At 37.7% G+C, this 19,436-nt stretch overlaps 1 protein-coding gene across 1 annotated transcript in view; it reads right to left on the bottom strand.

Annotated features, from left to right (window-relative positions):
• UGGT2 (UDP-glucose glycoprotein glucosyltransferase 2) overlaps window positions 1-19,219 on the bottom strand; it is an 86,923-nt gene extending 67,704 nt beyond the window's left edge. Inside the window, exons 1-8 of the mRNA XM_030450197.1 lie at window positions 19,005-19,219; window positions 17,543-17,625; window positions 10,153-10,283; window positions 8,888-9,000; window positions 6,200-6,374; window positions 4,039-4,135; window positions 3,167-3,245; window positions 2,178-2,278 (exon numbers count right to left, since the gene is read on the bottom strand). Coding sequence (XP_030306057.1) covers window positions 2,178-2,278; window positions 3,167-3,245; window positions 4,039-4,135; window positions 6,200-6,374; window positions 8,888-9,000; window positions 10,153-10,283; window positions 17,543-17,625; window positions 19,005-19,153 — 928 coding nt within the window. The 5' untranslated portion in view covers window positions 19,154-19,219. The remainder of the gene's footprint in view (window positions 1-2,177; window positions 2,279-3,166; window positions 3,246-4,038; window positions 4,136-6,199; window positions 6,375-8,887; window positions 9,001-10,152; window positions 10,284-17,542; window positions 17,626-19,004) is intronic.
• Between the last annotated feature and the right edge of the window lie 217 nt (window positions 19,220-19,436).

Raw genomic sequence — 19,436 nt, 5'->3', positions numbered from 1 at the left:
ATTTGCCTATCCCTGGAAAATAATAATGCAATTTGGTTAGCCTCCTCTGGTGTATAACTTTGGGTGTGACAAATCTTGGCACATGAGTCTGCAGAAAATCCAACTTTGGTATCAGTAGGATAAGGCAATAACATAGCAGGTGCTTCCATGTACTCTGGATATAGTCTGTCTCATGACCTCAGGGCAATGATGCTTTTTCCTCATAATCTGCTAGTTAAGACATTTGAGCAGGAACTGGAAGACCTCAGGTTATCCAATTACAGGAAAACTGATACCACCTACAGTAAAAAGTGATAAGCAGAAAGTTGTAGAGGTTGCTGCCTAGTGGAACTTTGCACTGTATTTTTGCAATTAGGAATTAAAATTAAAAAAAAAAAAAAAAAAAAAAAAAAAAAGACTGAAGTGGATAGCATACATTCTTAGTTCAGCCTGATAAGGTACATCTTGGCTAGAAAAAAAAGGTGAGTCTGAGGGAACTCAGCTTGGTATTTCTTAATACTATTAACAAGAAGTATATAAAAAGTAAATTTAAAAAAAACAAAAAACACTGTTCTCAAAAATAATGCTTCAGATCCATTTCAACAGCCACATAAGCTGTGATCAGGTGAAGCAATCCCCAACTGCTACACATAATGATACTTTACCTGCTGTGCACTTAGGACATACACTTAAAATCCTTCACAAATAGTTAAGCACTTCCATTTTATGCTGAACACAGCTATACTATGATTATTCAAATCCCACTAAAGCAAACTACCATGTCTTTTTACCTTCTTGGCTATCTCTGGTCAGTGATTGTCACAAATCTCCCCTTGTGGCACCCAGCTGAGAGAACAGTGTAGGGCACCTTGGGGAAAGGATGATCCTGAGCTTAAAGCAAATCTCAAAGTATGCTCTGAAAGCTAAGAAAGCACTGGAGATCAAGCAGCTGTTCACACAGATAAAAGAATGAGTTATTAAAGGGAATACTACATGGGTACCCTGTGCATCATTTTTCACTATGAATAAGCCTAATTATTTACCTAAAACACAAAGGCTCTGGAAAGACAACACCTGAATGGTGTTTACAGTCATTTTTAAATAGAAATATGCCCCATAGCTGAAGGATTTTTGATTAAATGTAGTTAAATTTTTACTTGGAGGTTCATTAAAGGATATAAGAGAACAGCTGAGCCATAAACTAAGCCACTATAATCAGTCATTTAGAATGAACTACCAAAAGCACCCAGTCCTATCAGGACTAAGAGTACCAAAACAATGGCACAATACAAAAAGGGGGCTTAAGACTCCCTTTCTGAAAAGGCCTTGAATGTACTTATCACAACCCAGCACCAGTCCCCCTGGCACTGAACAAACTGCATCCCAGTGCTTGACTGCTTTCAAGACAGCATGAACTGGTGGCTTGGAGATCACCACTGGTTTCTTTTTTTATTTATGTACCCATGACATGGCAGAAAAGACCACCACTAAATAGAGACCTTGTACTGGCTTTTAAAGGTAAACACTGAGGCAACCAAAGTTTTACAGCTGCTCTGCTTGAAGATCAACAGAGTGATATTTAATCATGTAAACAAGAGATTTTTCTTTTTGTTTGAACATTAGATTTCTCAGGAAAACATAAAGGCAATTTTTTTTTTTTTTTAATTTTGCACCAAGATAAATCTTGCAGCTGAAAGGGAGTTAAATGATAAAAAACTGCAAATGAATTATGATCATCTCAAATGCCTAGCTTCAGGCTGGATACTGATAGCATGCTCTGTAACACCCAAGGTCCCAAAAAGAAAACTGATGTTCAAGTGATTGAAGTGCAGTCTTCCTCACTGCACTTATTTGATCAACTTACCCCTAAAGCTGAAGAATGTAACAGGCAAATAATTTAAGTGTCACGACATTTCTGGGACCTATTTTAGAGTGATTTATAAATTCCATTCAAGCTACAGAATGTCCTGCAGGTCAGAAGCACAGAAGCTGCTTAGAAATCAGCTTCTACATACTTCATTTCCTTTTCCATAGGAAAGCTTTTAAAAGTATGTTCTTCCATTTGATGTTATTATGTATCAATTTGAACTCCAGTACACTGATAAAAATCAGAATTAAAGTGTTCATCTGTTGATGCATCAACATAACAAAGGAAAATTGAAGAGTACCATGTTAATTCAGACAAATGTAATACGTACCTTGTAGCTCCCAAACCTTCAGAGGTTCCATGTTGTTAGTAGTTTCAATTAGATGTTTTTTAAACTCTTTCAGATTGTTTTTCAGATCAGGATGCATCTGTCTACAATAACATTTTTTTTTTTTAAAAAAAAGGCAGAATCAATGACATCCACTAATTTCTGCTTTTATCTTCACAGCTTTCTTTAAGAAATGAAGATGTATCTTTAAGAAATAATTAAAATTTTAATTCATTCTTAAACCAAAAATGAGGATTTGGGGTCAGAAGAGGTGATTCTGAAGGACTAGAAATAGGGAGTTCAATTATTTTGCAGTTATCTGTCTCAAACCTTGCTGAATAAATTTTGACGGAATAAATGAAATCAAAGATTAAATAGGACTAACATAAAATACAGGCAGCCACATAGTTTTGTACAGCATAATGTACACCTAACTGTACTACAGATTAACTTCAACTGGACACAGAATATGTTGTATTACCTACAAAAGGTATAGGCAAGACAATGTTGAGAAAATCTTTTACAAACTAACATCACTAATGAAATCAAGCTACTGAGCACACAAATCATGAGTCAGACCTGAAGAGTAGTATGGTGCCCAAAGGCTTGGGGTTTTTTTGGGGGGGCGGTTTGTGGTGGGTTTTTTTGTGCGTGTGTTTGGGTTGGTTGGGGGGTTTTTTGTTTTTGTTTGTGTGTTTTGGTTCTTTGTTGTTGTTTTTGGATTTTGTTTTTGTAGTTGGGCCACAAATTTTTGAGGGCAAAGATTTTGGCCTGCTACAAGCCACCTTCAAACATCAAACAATCTCCATGAGATTTCTGAAGATTCTTCTACTAGAAACACTGAACCAGTACTCCTTCAGTTTTGTTGGTTGGCTGGGTTTTTTGTGGGTTTTTGTTTGTGTATTTGGGTTCTTTGTTTTGGTTTGGTTTTTATTTTTGGTTCAGGTTTCAGAAAAAAATGCAGAAGTTTTTTATAACTTTTATCAACTCACTTTAATTTGCCAAAGAGAAAACCTTGGATATCAGTTTCCTCATCATCATCTTCCACCTCTTCTTCTGTCTCATTTGCTCCTGAACTCATAGCAGATGTAGGAAATACAAACCAAGAAAGTTAGTGATGTATTATGCTAATGAATTACAAAGCAGGTAAGAGAAACAGGTCAGAAACAAAGAGATCAGAAACAGATCAGGAAGTTGTTGTTCCCAGATGTAATTTCAGGTAGATTTATACTTACACGTTCATATTTTCACATCAGAATGAATCACTTCACATAACTTAATAACACTCAAATTAATTTTAAATGTAATTCAAAGGGCTACATTTTTAATATGAATTAAATCGATAGTTACACAGTTAATTTCCCAAAACAGCCATTTCTCAAATTGATAAAGTGATAAGGTGTAACTTTTTGTGATAAAAATCTAAGTTCAACATGCAGTACCATACACTACAAATTGTATGTACCCAGCATATTTCCTACAGAAGATTGTGAGAGTATTTCCATGTACATTCAGAAGAAAACCCCATCACCCCTGAAACAGGTGCAGATAAGTATAAGCAGCATATCAGTATTTGAAGAACAAAGGTTAAATAATCTTATACTTATTGAAAGGAAAAATGGGTTACATTTTGAAGAGCCACAGAAAATAGCTAGAGGTTAGGGAGTGAACTGTATCCTAAGCACATCTGTTTACAAATGCTCACATGTATTTTGATGTCTTAGTTCCTAACGCCTGAGACTTCCTTCCATAAAAAGAAATTAGGTAAAACCTTCAAAACATTGCTACTTTATAACTGAAGATTGTAATGTATTCCAATAGTACTACCAGTAAGACATCACAAACAAATAAAGAACCCACATACCTTTAACCTGTGTGTCATCAACTGCTTTATATTCTGTGCTCTTGATTGCAAGTTCGACACCATAACCAGACAAATACATTTTTCTGGAAGTTGGTTTCTGTGTGATGATATCATTTTAACAGAATAAAAATTAAATAAAAGCTAAAATACTTAATTTATTTTATAATAATATAATTTATTAAATTATTTTATTATTTAACGTAATTTATTGGAATATATGTTATTGCAGTATTTTATAACTAAGTAAAAAGTTAAAAATAACTTAAAAACTGGATTTACAAGAGGTTAACAACATCCAGTACTATAACTTCAAAATGTTATGAACATAACTTAAATTTGTCTTTAAATTTATGCTTTGAAGTACACAATGGTAGACCAAACAAATTAGAAGAGTCATGTAAGGCATACTGACAGCCCATTGAGAGGGTTTGTAACAGCAGGAAGGGTCTTCCTTCATCTCCTGCAGACTACAGAAATGCTATGTCAAAACCAGAGTCCATTCACATAATATTGGAAGACAGATTAGAACAAGCAGAGGTCAAAGAACCCTCTAGAACTACTGATGCCTTACAAGTCACATTTCAAACAGCTGATTCTTTTGAGGAAAGATTTAATCTCTTTCTGCAAGGATGATTTAAGAATAGGAATTAAAGTATGAATGCTAAAAACAGGCTGCCACTTACTAAAACCAAAAAAGTGTTTCTAGTTTTGGAGTGGAAGTTTGTCTGTTAGTAGTGTGATTACTCAGAGCACACTTATTTCTGAATATGTGAACTACTTTGACCAAAGTGTATGAAAACCCCTTTTCCAAAATCCAATTTGCATGTGCACAGCAGCAACTTCTTGAAAGCCTTTCTGCTTTAGCTTGCAATTTTTCTAAGAGTCATTTCATACTGAGAATCCTCCAGCCCACAACTGAGCTGAAAGACCATCAAGGGTGGGGGTTTTCTCTGCTGGTCCTGTAAGAAAATCTGAGCCCAGGGAGAGCTCTTCACTCTCTAAGAAGCCCTGGCAACACTGGAAAATAATGACAGCAGAAAGCTGTACCTCTTATGCTCCCAATGCTCCCTCTTCTGGCATTTAGTGTAAAAAAAAAAAAAGAGTGAGGATCTGTCTCAGCAGGAAACAAATACTGAAGATGGTGGTTGTAAGGAAGGAAGAAAAGGTTAAGCGCAATCTTAAGAGAGAAAAAGTGCACTAAGGGAGACAACAGGCATTTAGGAGGACTGTGGTGCATAAGCCAGTCAGTGCAAGGAAACTGTAGGCATTTAATTGAAATATAAGTGCATAAAAGTACATAAAGGTACATAAGTACATAAAAGTAAAAAAACCTTAAAATTTAAGACCATTTTCCTCAAAATCTCCATTTCAGTACTACGAGCAAACAAATCAAAGTAATCTGCAAACTATGGATCTTATCCTTTGAAGAGCCTGGTCCTATCACAGCAACCTCTCACACCATCAGATTATTCTTGTATTAGACACACTATTTACGAGCTGTACTCTGATTACAAAATACAAAAACCTTCTGATAACCAAAACTGTGGACAATACAGTTCTATTTGTCTTTTTTTTAATTTGTTTGTTTCAGAGATAAAAGAAAGTTAGGAAAAACGTTCAGAAGCATCATGTTTAAAATACTGTCACTGTGGAATGTGAGCTTCAAAAAACTGGTCAGTGGTGTTGACTGTAATAGTTCATACTGCTGTACTAAAACATGTAATTTTTTATATTGTCAGGATACTCTCATAAATACAATTTATTATTTTGCAACTTGATTTTCTGTTCTACTTATCATTTTTCTAGTTCTTGTTACCCATACATTCAGTTTGCCTCACCGAGATTCACCCAAGATCTTCATACAATACACAAACACCAAACATATAACCAAAAAAGAGATATTTCAAGATCAATCAGTACTGCAAGCAGGACAAAATCCTACTTTCAAGCAGGATTAGGTAATATTATCATGCTTTCCTAGATTCAAAGTCTGTTTTAGAAGAATCACTTCACCTGGAAAGTCTTTAAATTAGAATATTTATTGCACATCATTTAGGCAAATGCACAAATAACTGTCAAAAATGTGTTTTGTCAAAAAGCAAACAAAATAAACACAGACTAGTAACAGTTTACTGAATCAATGTTAATTTGAATTTCATACCTGAATGTAATGCCGGAGAACATAAACTATTTCCTCCTTTTGTGCCTTCTCAGATAAAATCTTGTGGAATTTGGCAAAGTCTTTTGTACCCATTTCTGCATAAAGAACAACAACTGGGCCATCCTCTTTGAGAGCTGGGAATTTATGATCACTCTTAAAAAGATATGGCCTGGGTCTGGTTTTAAAAACAAATAATTGTGATTTGTTCAGAAAAGAAATTAAAACTGTGGTAGCTTTTCTGCTTCATAATTGAAAAAGCTAATAAGGGCTTATATGCTAGAAGTATAAAAGCCATGTTAAAATCATCACAAAACAATCATAATTTCCAAGTTTGTTTGTGAGCACAGAAAATTTGCAAATTAAAGTCTAAGAAACCGAAAAATCCGCATCAGCTAGAAATAATTTAAATATATATTATCAAATCACAAAACTAAGAGCAATTGAAAAGCACAGCACTTTGAGATTTTGTGTTAACAACCAGTTATAGCTTGAAGGTTTTAATTAAATGGTGCATTACACCTATTAGAGATGTATAGAGCAATCAGTCAGGAACTGAGCAGCACAATAATATTCAGTGAAGTCAGAGAAAGCTGCTAACACACAGGGAAACCAACCAGGGCTATATGTCTTTAACACAATCAAGTTCTATTAATTTAGATAATTTTGACTGCCCACCAACCCTCCTCACTGAAAGCAATGACTTGAAAAGTTATGCTTTCTATATTTGCAATGGTTTCTCAGATGACTGCAAACACTCTTAGACTAAAACCTGGGAAAGATGGTAAAGTAACAGAGGATATGATTGAGTTATATACTGCAGGTGCCAATTATTCATGCATACACTTCTTTTTCAAAGTTGCCTTCACATAGTCACACTTGTGAGAGCAGTAAACTCCCTCCAAATCTCTCCAAGACAAATTTGGAAACCTCATTCTTTAAAAGCTGTGAACAGAACTCCACACACCAAAGTTTCTGTGGTGCAAAGTTTAGGAATACCTTCAGGATATAATCTCTCAGTAATCTACACTGCAAAAGGACCTTCGGAGGCCATCTGCTCCAAACCCTCACTCAAACCAGGATCAATTTTCATCAGATTACTCAGGGCCTTGACATCAACATCCTATGCCCACTTGCTAGGTATGCATTCAAAGACCACATTGGTGAGGGAGAGACAAAACGAGGGGCCTGGTTTGAGAAGTAACTTGGGTGCAGGCAGCCATGTGTCAGAGAATTATCAGGCAAGCTTTCCCACTGTCCTCACAGGACAAAACAGACAAAGCACACATCAACAGGGAGCCTGCAAGACCTCCTGAATGAGTAAGCTCTGTTCAAGAACAGATTTAGATTTGCCCCGATGAACACACAACACATCGAATGTGATTTGTGCAACTTTCTTCTAGCATCCAGAGAAAGAACTACTACAGAAAACCTTACTCAAGAAGCTTCTCAAAGGAAGCATTTTATACTACAATGAGCAGGCTTTGCTAAGAAAGTAAGTGCTGTAGTGAAATAACACTGTACAAGGCTACCACAATAACCTTGGATTGGAGAATTAAAGTGTTCAGCCCTTGTAAATCCAAGATAAACCTCCGTTCTCCATTTGAGTAGTGAGTAGCAAGAAGGAATTTATTCTCTTGCTTTTATTGATGAAAGTTAATTAATTTCCTGCTATAAGAGTCTCACAAGAAGGCTGCCTGAGGGAGAGAAGGAACAGCAGTCGGACAGACAAAAGAAAGGTTAAAAGAAATACATTGATGCAGAGTTCGGCACTTGTTAACCAGTTACTAGGGTAGTGCAGGCAACTGTATGCTTGCCTGAATAGCTGCTAAGATGGGATGCAGAAGGAACTGGACAGAAGACAGTAGACCTAGGTACGGACAAACCACTTAAGGCACCAACTGTTTTGATCAAAATGTGACTCCCATCAATGTTACTGCTCTTGGCAGCAGCAGTCCCAGAAATCTTTGTGCTGAGAAACTCTTATCTTGAAAAAAGTACCAATGTTGTTCTATTTTATAACAGAGACTGAACATTTTGCTTTCATTATTTTGTATTATTTGTCATTTTGATACGTATTTTACCTCACAGCCCAAATTAATTCTAGACTGATGTTAGTTCCTACAGGACAAAGCCTGCAGGAAGTCTCGACGGGTACAGTCTAGCATGAGGTTAGGAAAGGTTACACAAGGTGAGGCAGACTCCTCTTCCACTCCCATGCTAAGCCCTTAAAATCCAGAAAACCTGAAATGCAGTGGAAGTGACTATGCAGAAAGGTCTGTCAGCATCATCACTGTCTCAGACACATTCAATGGTAAGATAGTATACAAAGTATAGTGTATCTTTAACTTGACTATCCCATTTAAAAAACAAAAGAGAAGACATACAAAATTATCCACGTGGCTAGAGGAGCAAAGCTCTAGGCTTTCATTTTAAAACTCTGCTTTGATTTGTAACTGATGAATTCTCATACTAGTAAGTGTTTAAAATATTTCAAAACCAACAGTAACTTTAAAAATAATGTATGCCTTGAATTGGTATGTCTTTAAATATCCATTAAATGAGGGTTTATGGGCTTGGCATTATCAAGCAGAACATAAAATTTCAAAATACTACAAGTATATATGCAATAATACATTTTCCTCTTCAGTAATCTATTTTTCCCCTCTTAAAACAGATCATTACATTTACCTCCTAGTAGCCTTCTTCAGCAGCTTTTTTATTTCATTAGTCTTACAGGTGTGCTTCTCATGGATAACCACAAATGCACTGCAGCCTTCTGGTGGAGGTTCATCAGCTGCAATCTAATATTTCAACAATTATACTCAACCAGAATGCTCTGATTGCACTTCAACTTAAACACACATCCCTTTGATTAAAATAACTCAACAGCTGCCATTGAATTGTGTGTCTAATTAAACCCATTCAAAACTGGGTACATGTGAAAAAAGTAATGGAAAATACTAGAAGACTAAGACTTTATATAAAATGTATCCTATCAAATGCAGTAATACTACAGAAAATGCAAGTCCATTTATGTTCCTTAAAGATAGGGCTGAGAAGTCAACTGCACGAGCTGAAATCACAGCCTGCACTCTGAGATATTTTTAATTTTAGTTGCTATCAGGAATTATGTTAATGTACAAAGACTTGACTGCTAACCAATAAAACCTAAACAATTAGTGACAAATTTTGGTTCTCACTCTTTTTCCCCTCCTTTTTTTTTTTTTTCTTTTTTTTTTTTTTTAACTCTATTCAGCTCATGGAAATTGAGAATCATATGACAGCATCTCAATGAGTCTGGATTCACAAGATAAAAGATAAAAGAAAATATATGATTCTGAGATTATGATTATAATAATAATAATAATTATTATTATTATTCCTCCAGATAGCACTTGCAAAACCCCCTTACATCATTAAAGCTTATTACTTTCCAGAAACACTGACTTCCCACTTCATATTGAAGATGGCATTGCTAAAAGGAAGAGGAACAGTTTCAGGGTGTAGGCATCATAAATTTACATCATTCCACTTTTTCTTTAACAAAATGGATATTTGACAATTCTATCTTTCAACTTTTCAAATTACTAAAACCATGAGAGATGAGAAGACTACTAAGTAACACATATAAATTACTTGAAGCTACATGAACCTTGCTACTTTGGGAATGTCTGTATTCTCATGGGATTATTTAAAGCAATGCAAACCCCCTCCACAATCTGAGTTTTAAAAATTAACTATTCCAAATATTTAACCCTAAAAATAATGCTATCCATACAGAATGTTTGTTCCTATCCATATAAACAGCTTATAAAGCATCATCTTTATACATGGATTATGCTTGATTTCAAATAATGCCAGCATATATTTCACTGTAACAATGAACATTCCTTACTCTGCAGCCAGAACACCACGTAAAATCATGTATCAAATAGATCAGATAATGTAATTACCTGCTGAAACATCTGAACAGTTGGAGAATATGCCCGTATGGAAAGTGCAAACTTCAACAGATTGATTTGCAAATTGGATAAAAATTGTCCTGCTTTCTTCAAGATCAAGTTGTAATAGGAATACTCTGAATCTGTGCAAGAAGAAAAAAAAGAAGACAAGTTTTTAGTATTTAGTCATAAATGACATGTCCTATCTACCTGTGATATGTAATAGGCAAATATTATGTGAGCACTGCTTGGCAGTACAAAAAAGGTCTTGGATGTTTCCACCAATAATTGGTTCCTTTACTACCAATTCTAAAGGCCTAATGCAACAAAAATACCACAGAAGTGTTCAATAGCACTAGCTAACACCTGAATTATTTTTAGCAGTACAAAAATCCACTCAACACAATAATGTCTCTCTGCAGACCCATATGGGAAGCCTTGATAAGAGCTTATTCATTAATTTCTATTTGTCAAGCTCATGCTAGCTTTTTAACACAAATTTTGAAGGTTGCTTACCATCTTACTAGCATTATTTTACAACTAATTTCCTCACATTTAGTCTTGGAACACTCCAACCATGCAACTAACATAAAAAATAGTAATGGTCTGAAGGTAAAATTGTTTGGGCTACTCTCACATATCTGCTTTACTCCTTGAAGATACAAGATACACAATGAGAATGGATGCAACATATGAAGTGGCTTTCCCCCCACCCCCTCCCTGCATATCTTGTCTTCTTAAGGCCAAAATTAAGATTCAGAGAAAGAAGGAAGGTAGATGGTGTCTAGGAGTCACAGAAGAAATAATAAAGAACATTGCTTGGAAACAATTAACCTTCATTTCTTCTTCTAGAGGCATATTCAAGTGAATATTATCACGCTGTCATCGGAGTGTGAGGCAAAGAAGCCTAATTAGAAAGAAGTTGTAGCACTGTTTTATCAAGCTGTGAAAAATACCTGTATCTGTTTATGGAATAATGCTCACCAAAAGTTTAAAATCAGGCTGTATACACTGTACTATTTTATATTCTTGAACATAAACAAATCAAAGCCAGAGAAGCAAAGCTGTGACCACACCAAGCACTGTGCACCACCCCTGTTCCATAGGAGGAACAGCTGAAACACATATAAAGCAGTCCAGAATTGCCAAATTATGGCCCAAAATATATATAAAATAAAAGTAACAAAAAAAAATCTGTGTAGTAAGCATCTATTTTGCTTACCGATAGGCACTACCTGGAAACTGCAATGGTTAAAAATCTCTCATGTTTAATTCAAATATTCTTCTATAAAAAGTGAGTTGGGGGAAGAACCAAGCTGTTCAGCTTGAGTTTATCTGTGTTCTTAGGTCAGCACTTTATTTTAAAGGTGCTTGCTCTTGTTGTGCAAGTGGAATGATCATCCCAGCAGGGAACCCCTTTTAAGGACTCCAAAGTGGCACCAAATTTTTACTTAGTGTGAAAATCACCTTCATGATTTAACCTGCCAGATTTTACCTATCTTCTGCTCCCTCATCTTGGCCTGGGTTCCAGCAAAACATTAGACTACATAAAACAGCCCAGCAGGACATAGCTGTAGAAATAACTATTGACTGCTCCAGCCACCTCTGTATACCTTTTTCATTAAAAAGCACTTTCTATCCTCTCTCCTCCCATTTTACAATCCTTAACCCTCTTTTGTTCTTAAAGCCTCTAGGATCTCCTTTCTACCTTTACCTCTTTAAAACTCATTATTTAGAAAGGCTGAGTTACTATAATTCTCTAGAAAAAAACCCAAATCTAATATTATAAAAGGGTATGATCCCCATTTCCAGAAAGCTGCCTTCCACATAAATTGTATGTGATCACTACTGTCCAACATTTAAATTCAAAGGACAAACCCCTCATGTCTTCTGTGTTTTCATCATTTGGCCAAGAATTCCAGATTGAAATGTAATTCCAATAACCAGACTTTCAAATTTTCTTCAAATTACCTTCATAGAAGTAAAAATTCAATCTGAAATTTCTGCCTCTCCACTCAACCCCAGACACAACAAAGAGTTACTATATATATACAATTATAAAGATAATAAAATATTTTTACCACAATTCTTTAAATTCTTTGGCTTACGAACTCCTACTGTGCTTTCACTGCGGCATGCAAAACAGTTTATATTTTTGTTCTGAAAGACTATTGAGACAACAGTGTTTTTAATGAGTAAAAAAAAAAGAAATAGGGAATTTTTCATAAGGTTATATTTATGATATGATGCATCCATTCCAGCTACTTCAGCTTCCACTACCACTGCTGTCTTCACGCACACTACAACTGTACTTTAAATTTCAGCCTAATAAATTAATTCACAGCAAATGCTACATAATGCACCCTATGCAAAACATTTTTTGTATTTTATCACATACAGAACTATGGCTGTAGTTTTGCAAATTATTTTTACATCGTATCTGCTCCTTTAAACTTGTTAACTAATTGCCTCTCAAGCACATTTTAACACAGCACTCTATGCCAATGAGTAGAAGCCCTAATAAATTTCTTAGGATGTTACAGGGAACCACGGAGAAACAGATGCTTCTGGTCATAAAAAGCTGCATGACAACAAACTAGTACTGAATTCATTAGCAAAGCTGATTTAAAAACAAATAAATGAGACAATATTAATAGGAGACAGCTCCAGATTTCAGACATCTGAACACTTGTATGAGCTACATAACTATAAGCTTCTATTCTAGCCAAGAGAGTATGGGGACTGTTCCAACTGTATAGATATGTATATCTATAGATATACATATCTATAGATATATATCAGCTAAGGAATTCAAGATCCCAGGTAAATAGCAGCTCAAGTAATCACTGGCCAGTCAAATCCCTATGACATTCACGCAAGATGATGGCAGAGATGGAATAATTTTTCTTATTGCATGATTATTAGAGAAGTGCCATGCTTGTGACACTGATTCCTCTTAAATCTTTAAGGTTGATATGGATGAAAAAGCACTTCAATAATTTACTTGTGAATAACGTGTAGTGTTCCAGATTACAAGAAGTAATTTTCCTGATTTTTGTTTATGTGTTATACAATATTACACTATTTTCAGAGAAAACAGATTCCTAGTGATATGTTTCGGTGGTTTGGGAGATTTTTTTATTTTTTTTTAAACAATTATATATTAAAGAGGCTGCTGAAAATTCAATATATAAACTGAACCACTTGGGTAGACAGTAAACACTGAAATTATAATTAGTCAGCAGGGAACTGGCTACTTACCTTCACTCTGCTTCTTAATTAACCTTTTGAGATTTAAAAACAGCAGCAAGTTTAAAATGCCATCTTCAGTGTTTTGTAACTGCTGGTTTAAATATGAAATTTCTGCAGCTTTGATTTCTTTATAACGTAAATGCAGCCCCAAACAGCATCATCTGCTTTTTCAAATCTTCCACAAGCCTGGTAACAAGTATGCTGCATATTTATTAGACATACACAATGCTGTTCATGACACCTGAAGCCCTCACTCTAATTTAACATAGCATAATAATAGCATTAATTTCATGTTTTACATGGTGTATCATCACAACAATGCCTATCTCATAAAAGTTCTCATTAAAGGAAACACTAAAGCAACCATATAAATCACCAGAAAACACTCTATCAAATTCCACCTAAGCTGTTCCTACCAAATCCATTAAATTGCTACATATATCACAGCTAAACCTAGGCATAAATTGCTAAGGTTAAATATTTTAAACAAGTGCGTTATAAGCAAATGCTTATTTGATTATCCTAAATTTAAAATAACCAGGTTTGAGAATCATCAAAAGGATGATTTAAAAGAAAACAAACACACAAAAAACTTAAAAGAAAGGACATGATGTTTGTCTTCAGTTGTCTTCCAGATTTAATACTTCATAATGCTTCTGAAATACTCAACAGTAGGATAAAAAGCTATCATCCAATTCTCCTACAAACCCTGTTTTTCACCTTAAGTTGCAGGAACACACTACCTTCTGTGACAATGCTTCTGTTTAAAAACATTGCTTTTATTTCCCACTTACCCATCCTACCTACTCTTAACATCATCCAGAGCAAAACTGAAAAGCCAGGCACCTCACCCAACCTATATTAGCCCAATCCTTTCACCTGCTCAGGTAGTTTGTAACTTCAGCTTTAATGCATCAAGATCCCTCTCAGTCAGTGTGTCTTGGTGTGAAAGAGCTGAGACAGAATCCATTCCATGCCATCCAGAGAATCAGTTTCTCCTCAGAGGTTTGCTGCTACACACCCCTCAGTAACTGTGCCACAACAGTATTTCATATATCTCCTGTGCTCAGCCCTGGTGAGGCCACACCTCGAGTCCTGTGTCCAGTTCTGGGCCCCTCAGTTCAGGAAGGAGATTGAGGTGCTGGAGCAGGTCCAAAGGAGGGCAACCAGGCTGGTGAAGGGACTCGAGCACAGATCCCATGAGGAGAGGCTGAGGGAGCTGGGGGTGTTCAGCCTGGAGAAGAGGAGGCTCAGGGGAGACCTCATCACTCTCTACAACTCCCTGAAAGGAGGCTGGAGCCAGGTGGGGGTTGGTCTCTTTTCCCAGGCAACTCTCAGCAAGACAAGAGGACACGGTCTTAAGTTGTGCCAGGGGAGGTTTAGGTTGGATATTAGAAGGAATTTCTTTACCGAGAGGGTGATCAGACATTGGAATGGGCTGCCCAGGGAAGTAGTGGATTCTCCGTCCCTGGAGATATTTAAGAAGAGACTGGATGTGGCACTCAGTGCCATGGTCTGGTAACTGCAGCAGTAGTGGATCAAGGGTTGGACTTGATGATCTCTGAGGTCCCTTCCAACCCAGCCAATTCTATGATTCAATGATTCCTCTTCACCCTAGCTGACCATGTTCTTGCAGGTGTCTGATGCAGGCTCCCCTGCAAAGTGGCTTAATTATTTGCTGGATATATATGATGCTCAGATTTCTGTCATGCTTAAGAACATCTTACAGAAGACAACATACTAAGAAGAAAGAATTGATACCAGTGTAATTTTGTCAGTAAAGAACCACTTTCTTTTGGCCTAAAGCTCATTTTTTTCCTTCTCATCCCATTCATATAGGGCATTGGTTTGCGTGCTACCTCAACTACAAATTAGACTTTTTGGAAAACCACTTGATGCCAAAACTTTAAATAAACACAGGAGTTGGTTGCACACAGTGGTAAATATATATATATATATATATATATATCAATGCTTAATGTGCTTAATAAAGTCATATTTTAGTACATTCTCAAGATTTCCCTTTTTTTTCACTGGCATGGCAGGCCATGCAGATCATTCTACTGGCACTTGACTTATTCTCAATCAGAGAGTTTATCCAGGTGAAGCAGGCAAAGTATGTACCTAACAGTTAACTTCAACAGATATCTGCACATTCCTTGGAAAGTTGGTCCAAGCTAGTAGCCAAGAGGTAGCTGATAAAAAGCCTTGACCTGTCAATACATTTGTCTTGTCTCAAGGCAATGCCAACTGCGTCTAAACTACTCCTAGGAAAAAAAGACTAATCCAAGTCAAAAGTGACTTCTGGAGGTCACCTTATCGAAGCTCTCACTTAGAGGAGCTCTAATTTCAATGCTAGGTTGTGCTGCTCAGAGCCCTGTGCAATAAAGTTTTCAGTATCTCCAAGAAGAGAGCCTCCTGAGGCAACCTGCTCCAGTGGTTACCCAACCCCTTAGGAGAAACACTTTCTCTAGTACCTAACCAAAACTTAGATGCTTTAACTTGTGCTTATTGGGTTTTTGTTGGTTTTTTAATTTTGGTTTTGTTTGTTTGTTTTGGGGGGGTTTGTTTGGGTTTTTGTGTTTTGTTTTCTTGTTTGGTTTTAGGTTGTTTGTGTTTGTTTCTTCATATTCCTGTGTAACTTCAGGGTCTAGTTCCATCTTCTCTATACACTTCAACTAAGAAGCTCGAGATACTGGAGATACAAGGTCTCTTCTTACTCCTCTCAGGCTGAATAAACCCCAGCTCTCTCAGCCTTTCCTCAGAAGTCTACTCTGGCTCCCTGACTGTTGTGGTGATCCTCTCCTAGACTTGTCCCAAGGTGCCCCAACCTGAGCCCAGCACTCCAGAGGCAGTCTTACAAGTACCACATTCAGAGGAATAATCAGTGAACATGATGATGTACTTAATGAAAAAGCACATAATAGAGTTATAAGCAACAAGATATTTACCATGTGAATCCCTGTTCCTCTCCTAGAAGGTTTTAAGTAGCCCCAGCTGTTTTGGGGCATTGCTGAGCACTTAAATAACACTCTCACTGACCTAGCCACATGGACACCACGACCTCTTTTTGAGCTGCATTCAGTCAGTCACAATTGCTGAAGTGTGATGTTTCTTAAGTTCTCCATTTCATAGACAGCATTTTTCACATAAGGATTAATTTCTTTCACCTCACTGCCTGCATGATCCTTCTACAATTTTTTAGGTTTTGGCTATTAATGTAACTTTCAGTGTACCTGAAGTCTCTTCCAGTGGTAGTGTTAGATCCTCACACTCATGCCTGAAGAACTGTACTATTGTGAAGAGGAACACAAAACAGCCTTATCTTCTTCTGAAGCTTTTTTTCACCTTGTTTATCTACTGACCTACCAAATAGGCCTAATATTGACCAACCTATTGTTTAAAGCCTGGTAGGTTTCCAAATTTTTCACTACCACAGTAATTTCTAGTAAACTGCTCTTGGAGTGATCTTCTAGGGTGGTTTGCTTTTACAATTTATTTGCTGGATTTTATGTTTAAGAATATTCTATAAGCTTTTGCTGAGTCATTTAAGACCTAAGTTTATTTGATCTCTTCTGTTCCATACTGTAACAGCAATTAAGCCCATATCATCTTCCCTGCTTTTAAAACTCCTCTACAGGTGGAGTTTTCAGAGGAAAGTATCCATAACTTTCTGGAAGAAAACTACTAAGATGAAGGTTCCCTTTTTAGAAGAAGTCACATAGAAAGAACAAGGAGAATGGGTACAAGTGACTTCTGAGGAGATTCTGACTGGACTCCAGAAGAAAATTTTTCATCATGAGAAAAATTAGACATTGGAATAATCTCCAAAGGGAAGTGGTGGATTTCCCCACATTGGACAGTTTTAAGACTCAACTTGACAGGGTGATGGACCACTTCACTTAAATTAGACTTTTACCAAGAGAGGTTGGACTAGATTATCCTTGAGGTCCCTTCCAACCTATCATTCTATGATTCAATGATTATACTACTACTACTACTAAAAATATATATACTAATAATAATGTACTTATAACAGTGGAAGAGTTAGGCTTGAGCTGACCAGAACTAGTTAACGTGTTAGATTGATGCTTAAAAGCTAAACACAGCTCAAGACAATATATTAAAACCAGCATGCTGTTTAACTTACCTCTTTGCTTATAAACTGTTAATTCTCGTACAGTTTCCAAGAACTGCCAAAACTTCTCATTACCATCTTCTGCAATAAATTCACTGTTTAAAAATAAAAAGGAATTGTCCACAGGTTGACCTTGTCCAAAGATGTACCACAGTAAAAATATTCAGTTCTTTAAACTAACAAATACCCAGCAATAACCAAACTTTAGAGTATTCAATGACCAACATCCCTGTAGCATAAACCACTGAATAGCAATGTATTTTGGTTTAAAGAAATTTTGATCAAACTACTACAAATATGAACTCAACTATCAGAGCTGTAAAGCAAACAGAGTAGTCTCTGATACAGAAATAAACATGATTTTTCACTTTATTTTTCCACAGATAGACCAATATACAATTATAAATAAAATCACCACACAAGCTTTAACAGCAGCTAAATCTACGAATAAGAATGCACCCCCTGGCAGTTTTTAATTAAATTACAGACAGTATCTACTCTGCTATGCAGGGTGTGGGGGGGCACTTGCTGAAACACTTTTAAAGATGGGTTAATCCTAACAAAGAATAGGAGGCAAGGTTTGCTTTATGTCAAATAGAACTCTTTTATTTACTGATAACACTTTTTAGTTGTGTATTTTTTCTCAAGGGAACGGCAGTTGCTTTTTTCTCCCCTCATGACTGGCCAAAAGATCTACTTGCTAACATGAGCACATTGTTTCCCACTCTTTACTTTGGAAATTTGCCACCCCCTTTGATTCCCGAGGTTTGCAATTCTCCCTTCCATGGGAGTTCTCCAAACAGCAGCCAAGTACCTCACACAACAGACGTGCTGAGGGAGCCACAAACACCTAATACCAGAAAACATCTTCACTTACTATTTAGAAATTTCAAGTTAATAATACCTTTTTAGGAAAAAGGTAGTAAAAAGCCCCAAATGTTTTACTACTAGAGCTTCACATCTTCAATGTTTTTGAATGTAATAATTTAATTCACAAGTAAACGTAAACCACTTGGGTTGAGATGCAGAGACTGCTAATCAGTGTCAGGTCTGCACTGTGTGGTGCGGCCCATGGCATCTCCTCTGGTCTTTTAAAACAAGACTTTTAACACAGGACTTTTAAAAGCACAACTCCAAGACGGGAACGCCTGCCAGCACCAGCCGTGACGTTTACGAGGGGAGGAAACAGCGAAGCCTTATCCCAAAGGAGCACTTCAGCAGAGCCGGGTAGAGGAATCGAGGAAGGAAACGCGGCCACCCCCCTCTCACACCCCACCTGCCCTCTCAGCGGGAGGAGACCCTCCTCCTCCTCCTCCTTCTCCTCCTCCCTCGCCCAGCGAGGCTTCCCCGCCCCCCAGAAAGGACCCGGGGCAGCCATCCCCGCCGCTCCCCTTCGCCGGCCTAAGAGCCCCGCGCGGCGGCCGAGGAAGGGAGAAGGGGGAGAGGAGGGTGAGGAGGAGGCGGCTGCACGCACCTCGCCTCCAGCAGCAGCGGGGTCGCCGGCCACTTCGCCGCCAGCCGGGCAGTCACGGCCTGTGAGGAGGCCGGAACCCTGCCGCAGGGGCAGGGCTGGGCACACAGGAGGACCAGAAGAAGGGCAGGCGGCAGCGCCCAGCCCGCCATGGGGAGGACGGAGCAGAAAGGCACACCCGGAGCAGCCACCGCCACCCCTGCCCAGCTCCCTTTCCCTCAGCCTGGGTGTGCGCACGGCGGCCCCGCCCACACGGCCTCTGCTTTCCTCCTATTGGCTGGGATGCGCCCTCGCTATGTGCCTATTGGCCAGCCCGCAGACCAATCAGGGGCTGACGCCGAATAAATAGCGGGGCTCTCCGGGCCCCCACCTTGACACGCGGCGCTGGGGGCAGGGCCGAGGGATCGGCTCGGCTCAGCTCAGCTCAGTTCGGCG

The sequence above is a fragment of the Calypte anna genome, chromosome 1, assembly GCF_003957555.1.
Source record: "Calypte anna isolate BGI_N300 chromosome 1, bCalAnn1_v1.p, whole genome shotgun sequence".
In the NCBI taxonomy this organism is placed as follows: domain Eukaryota; kingdom Metazoa; phylum Chordata; class Aves; order Apodiformes; family Trochilidae; genus Calypte; species Calypte anna.
The sequence above is the reverse complement of the archived record's forward strand: the minus strand, read 5'-3'. Positions and strand labels throughout refer to the sequence as shown.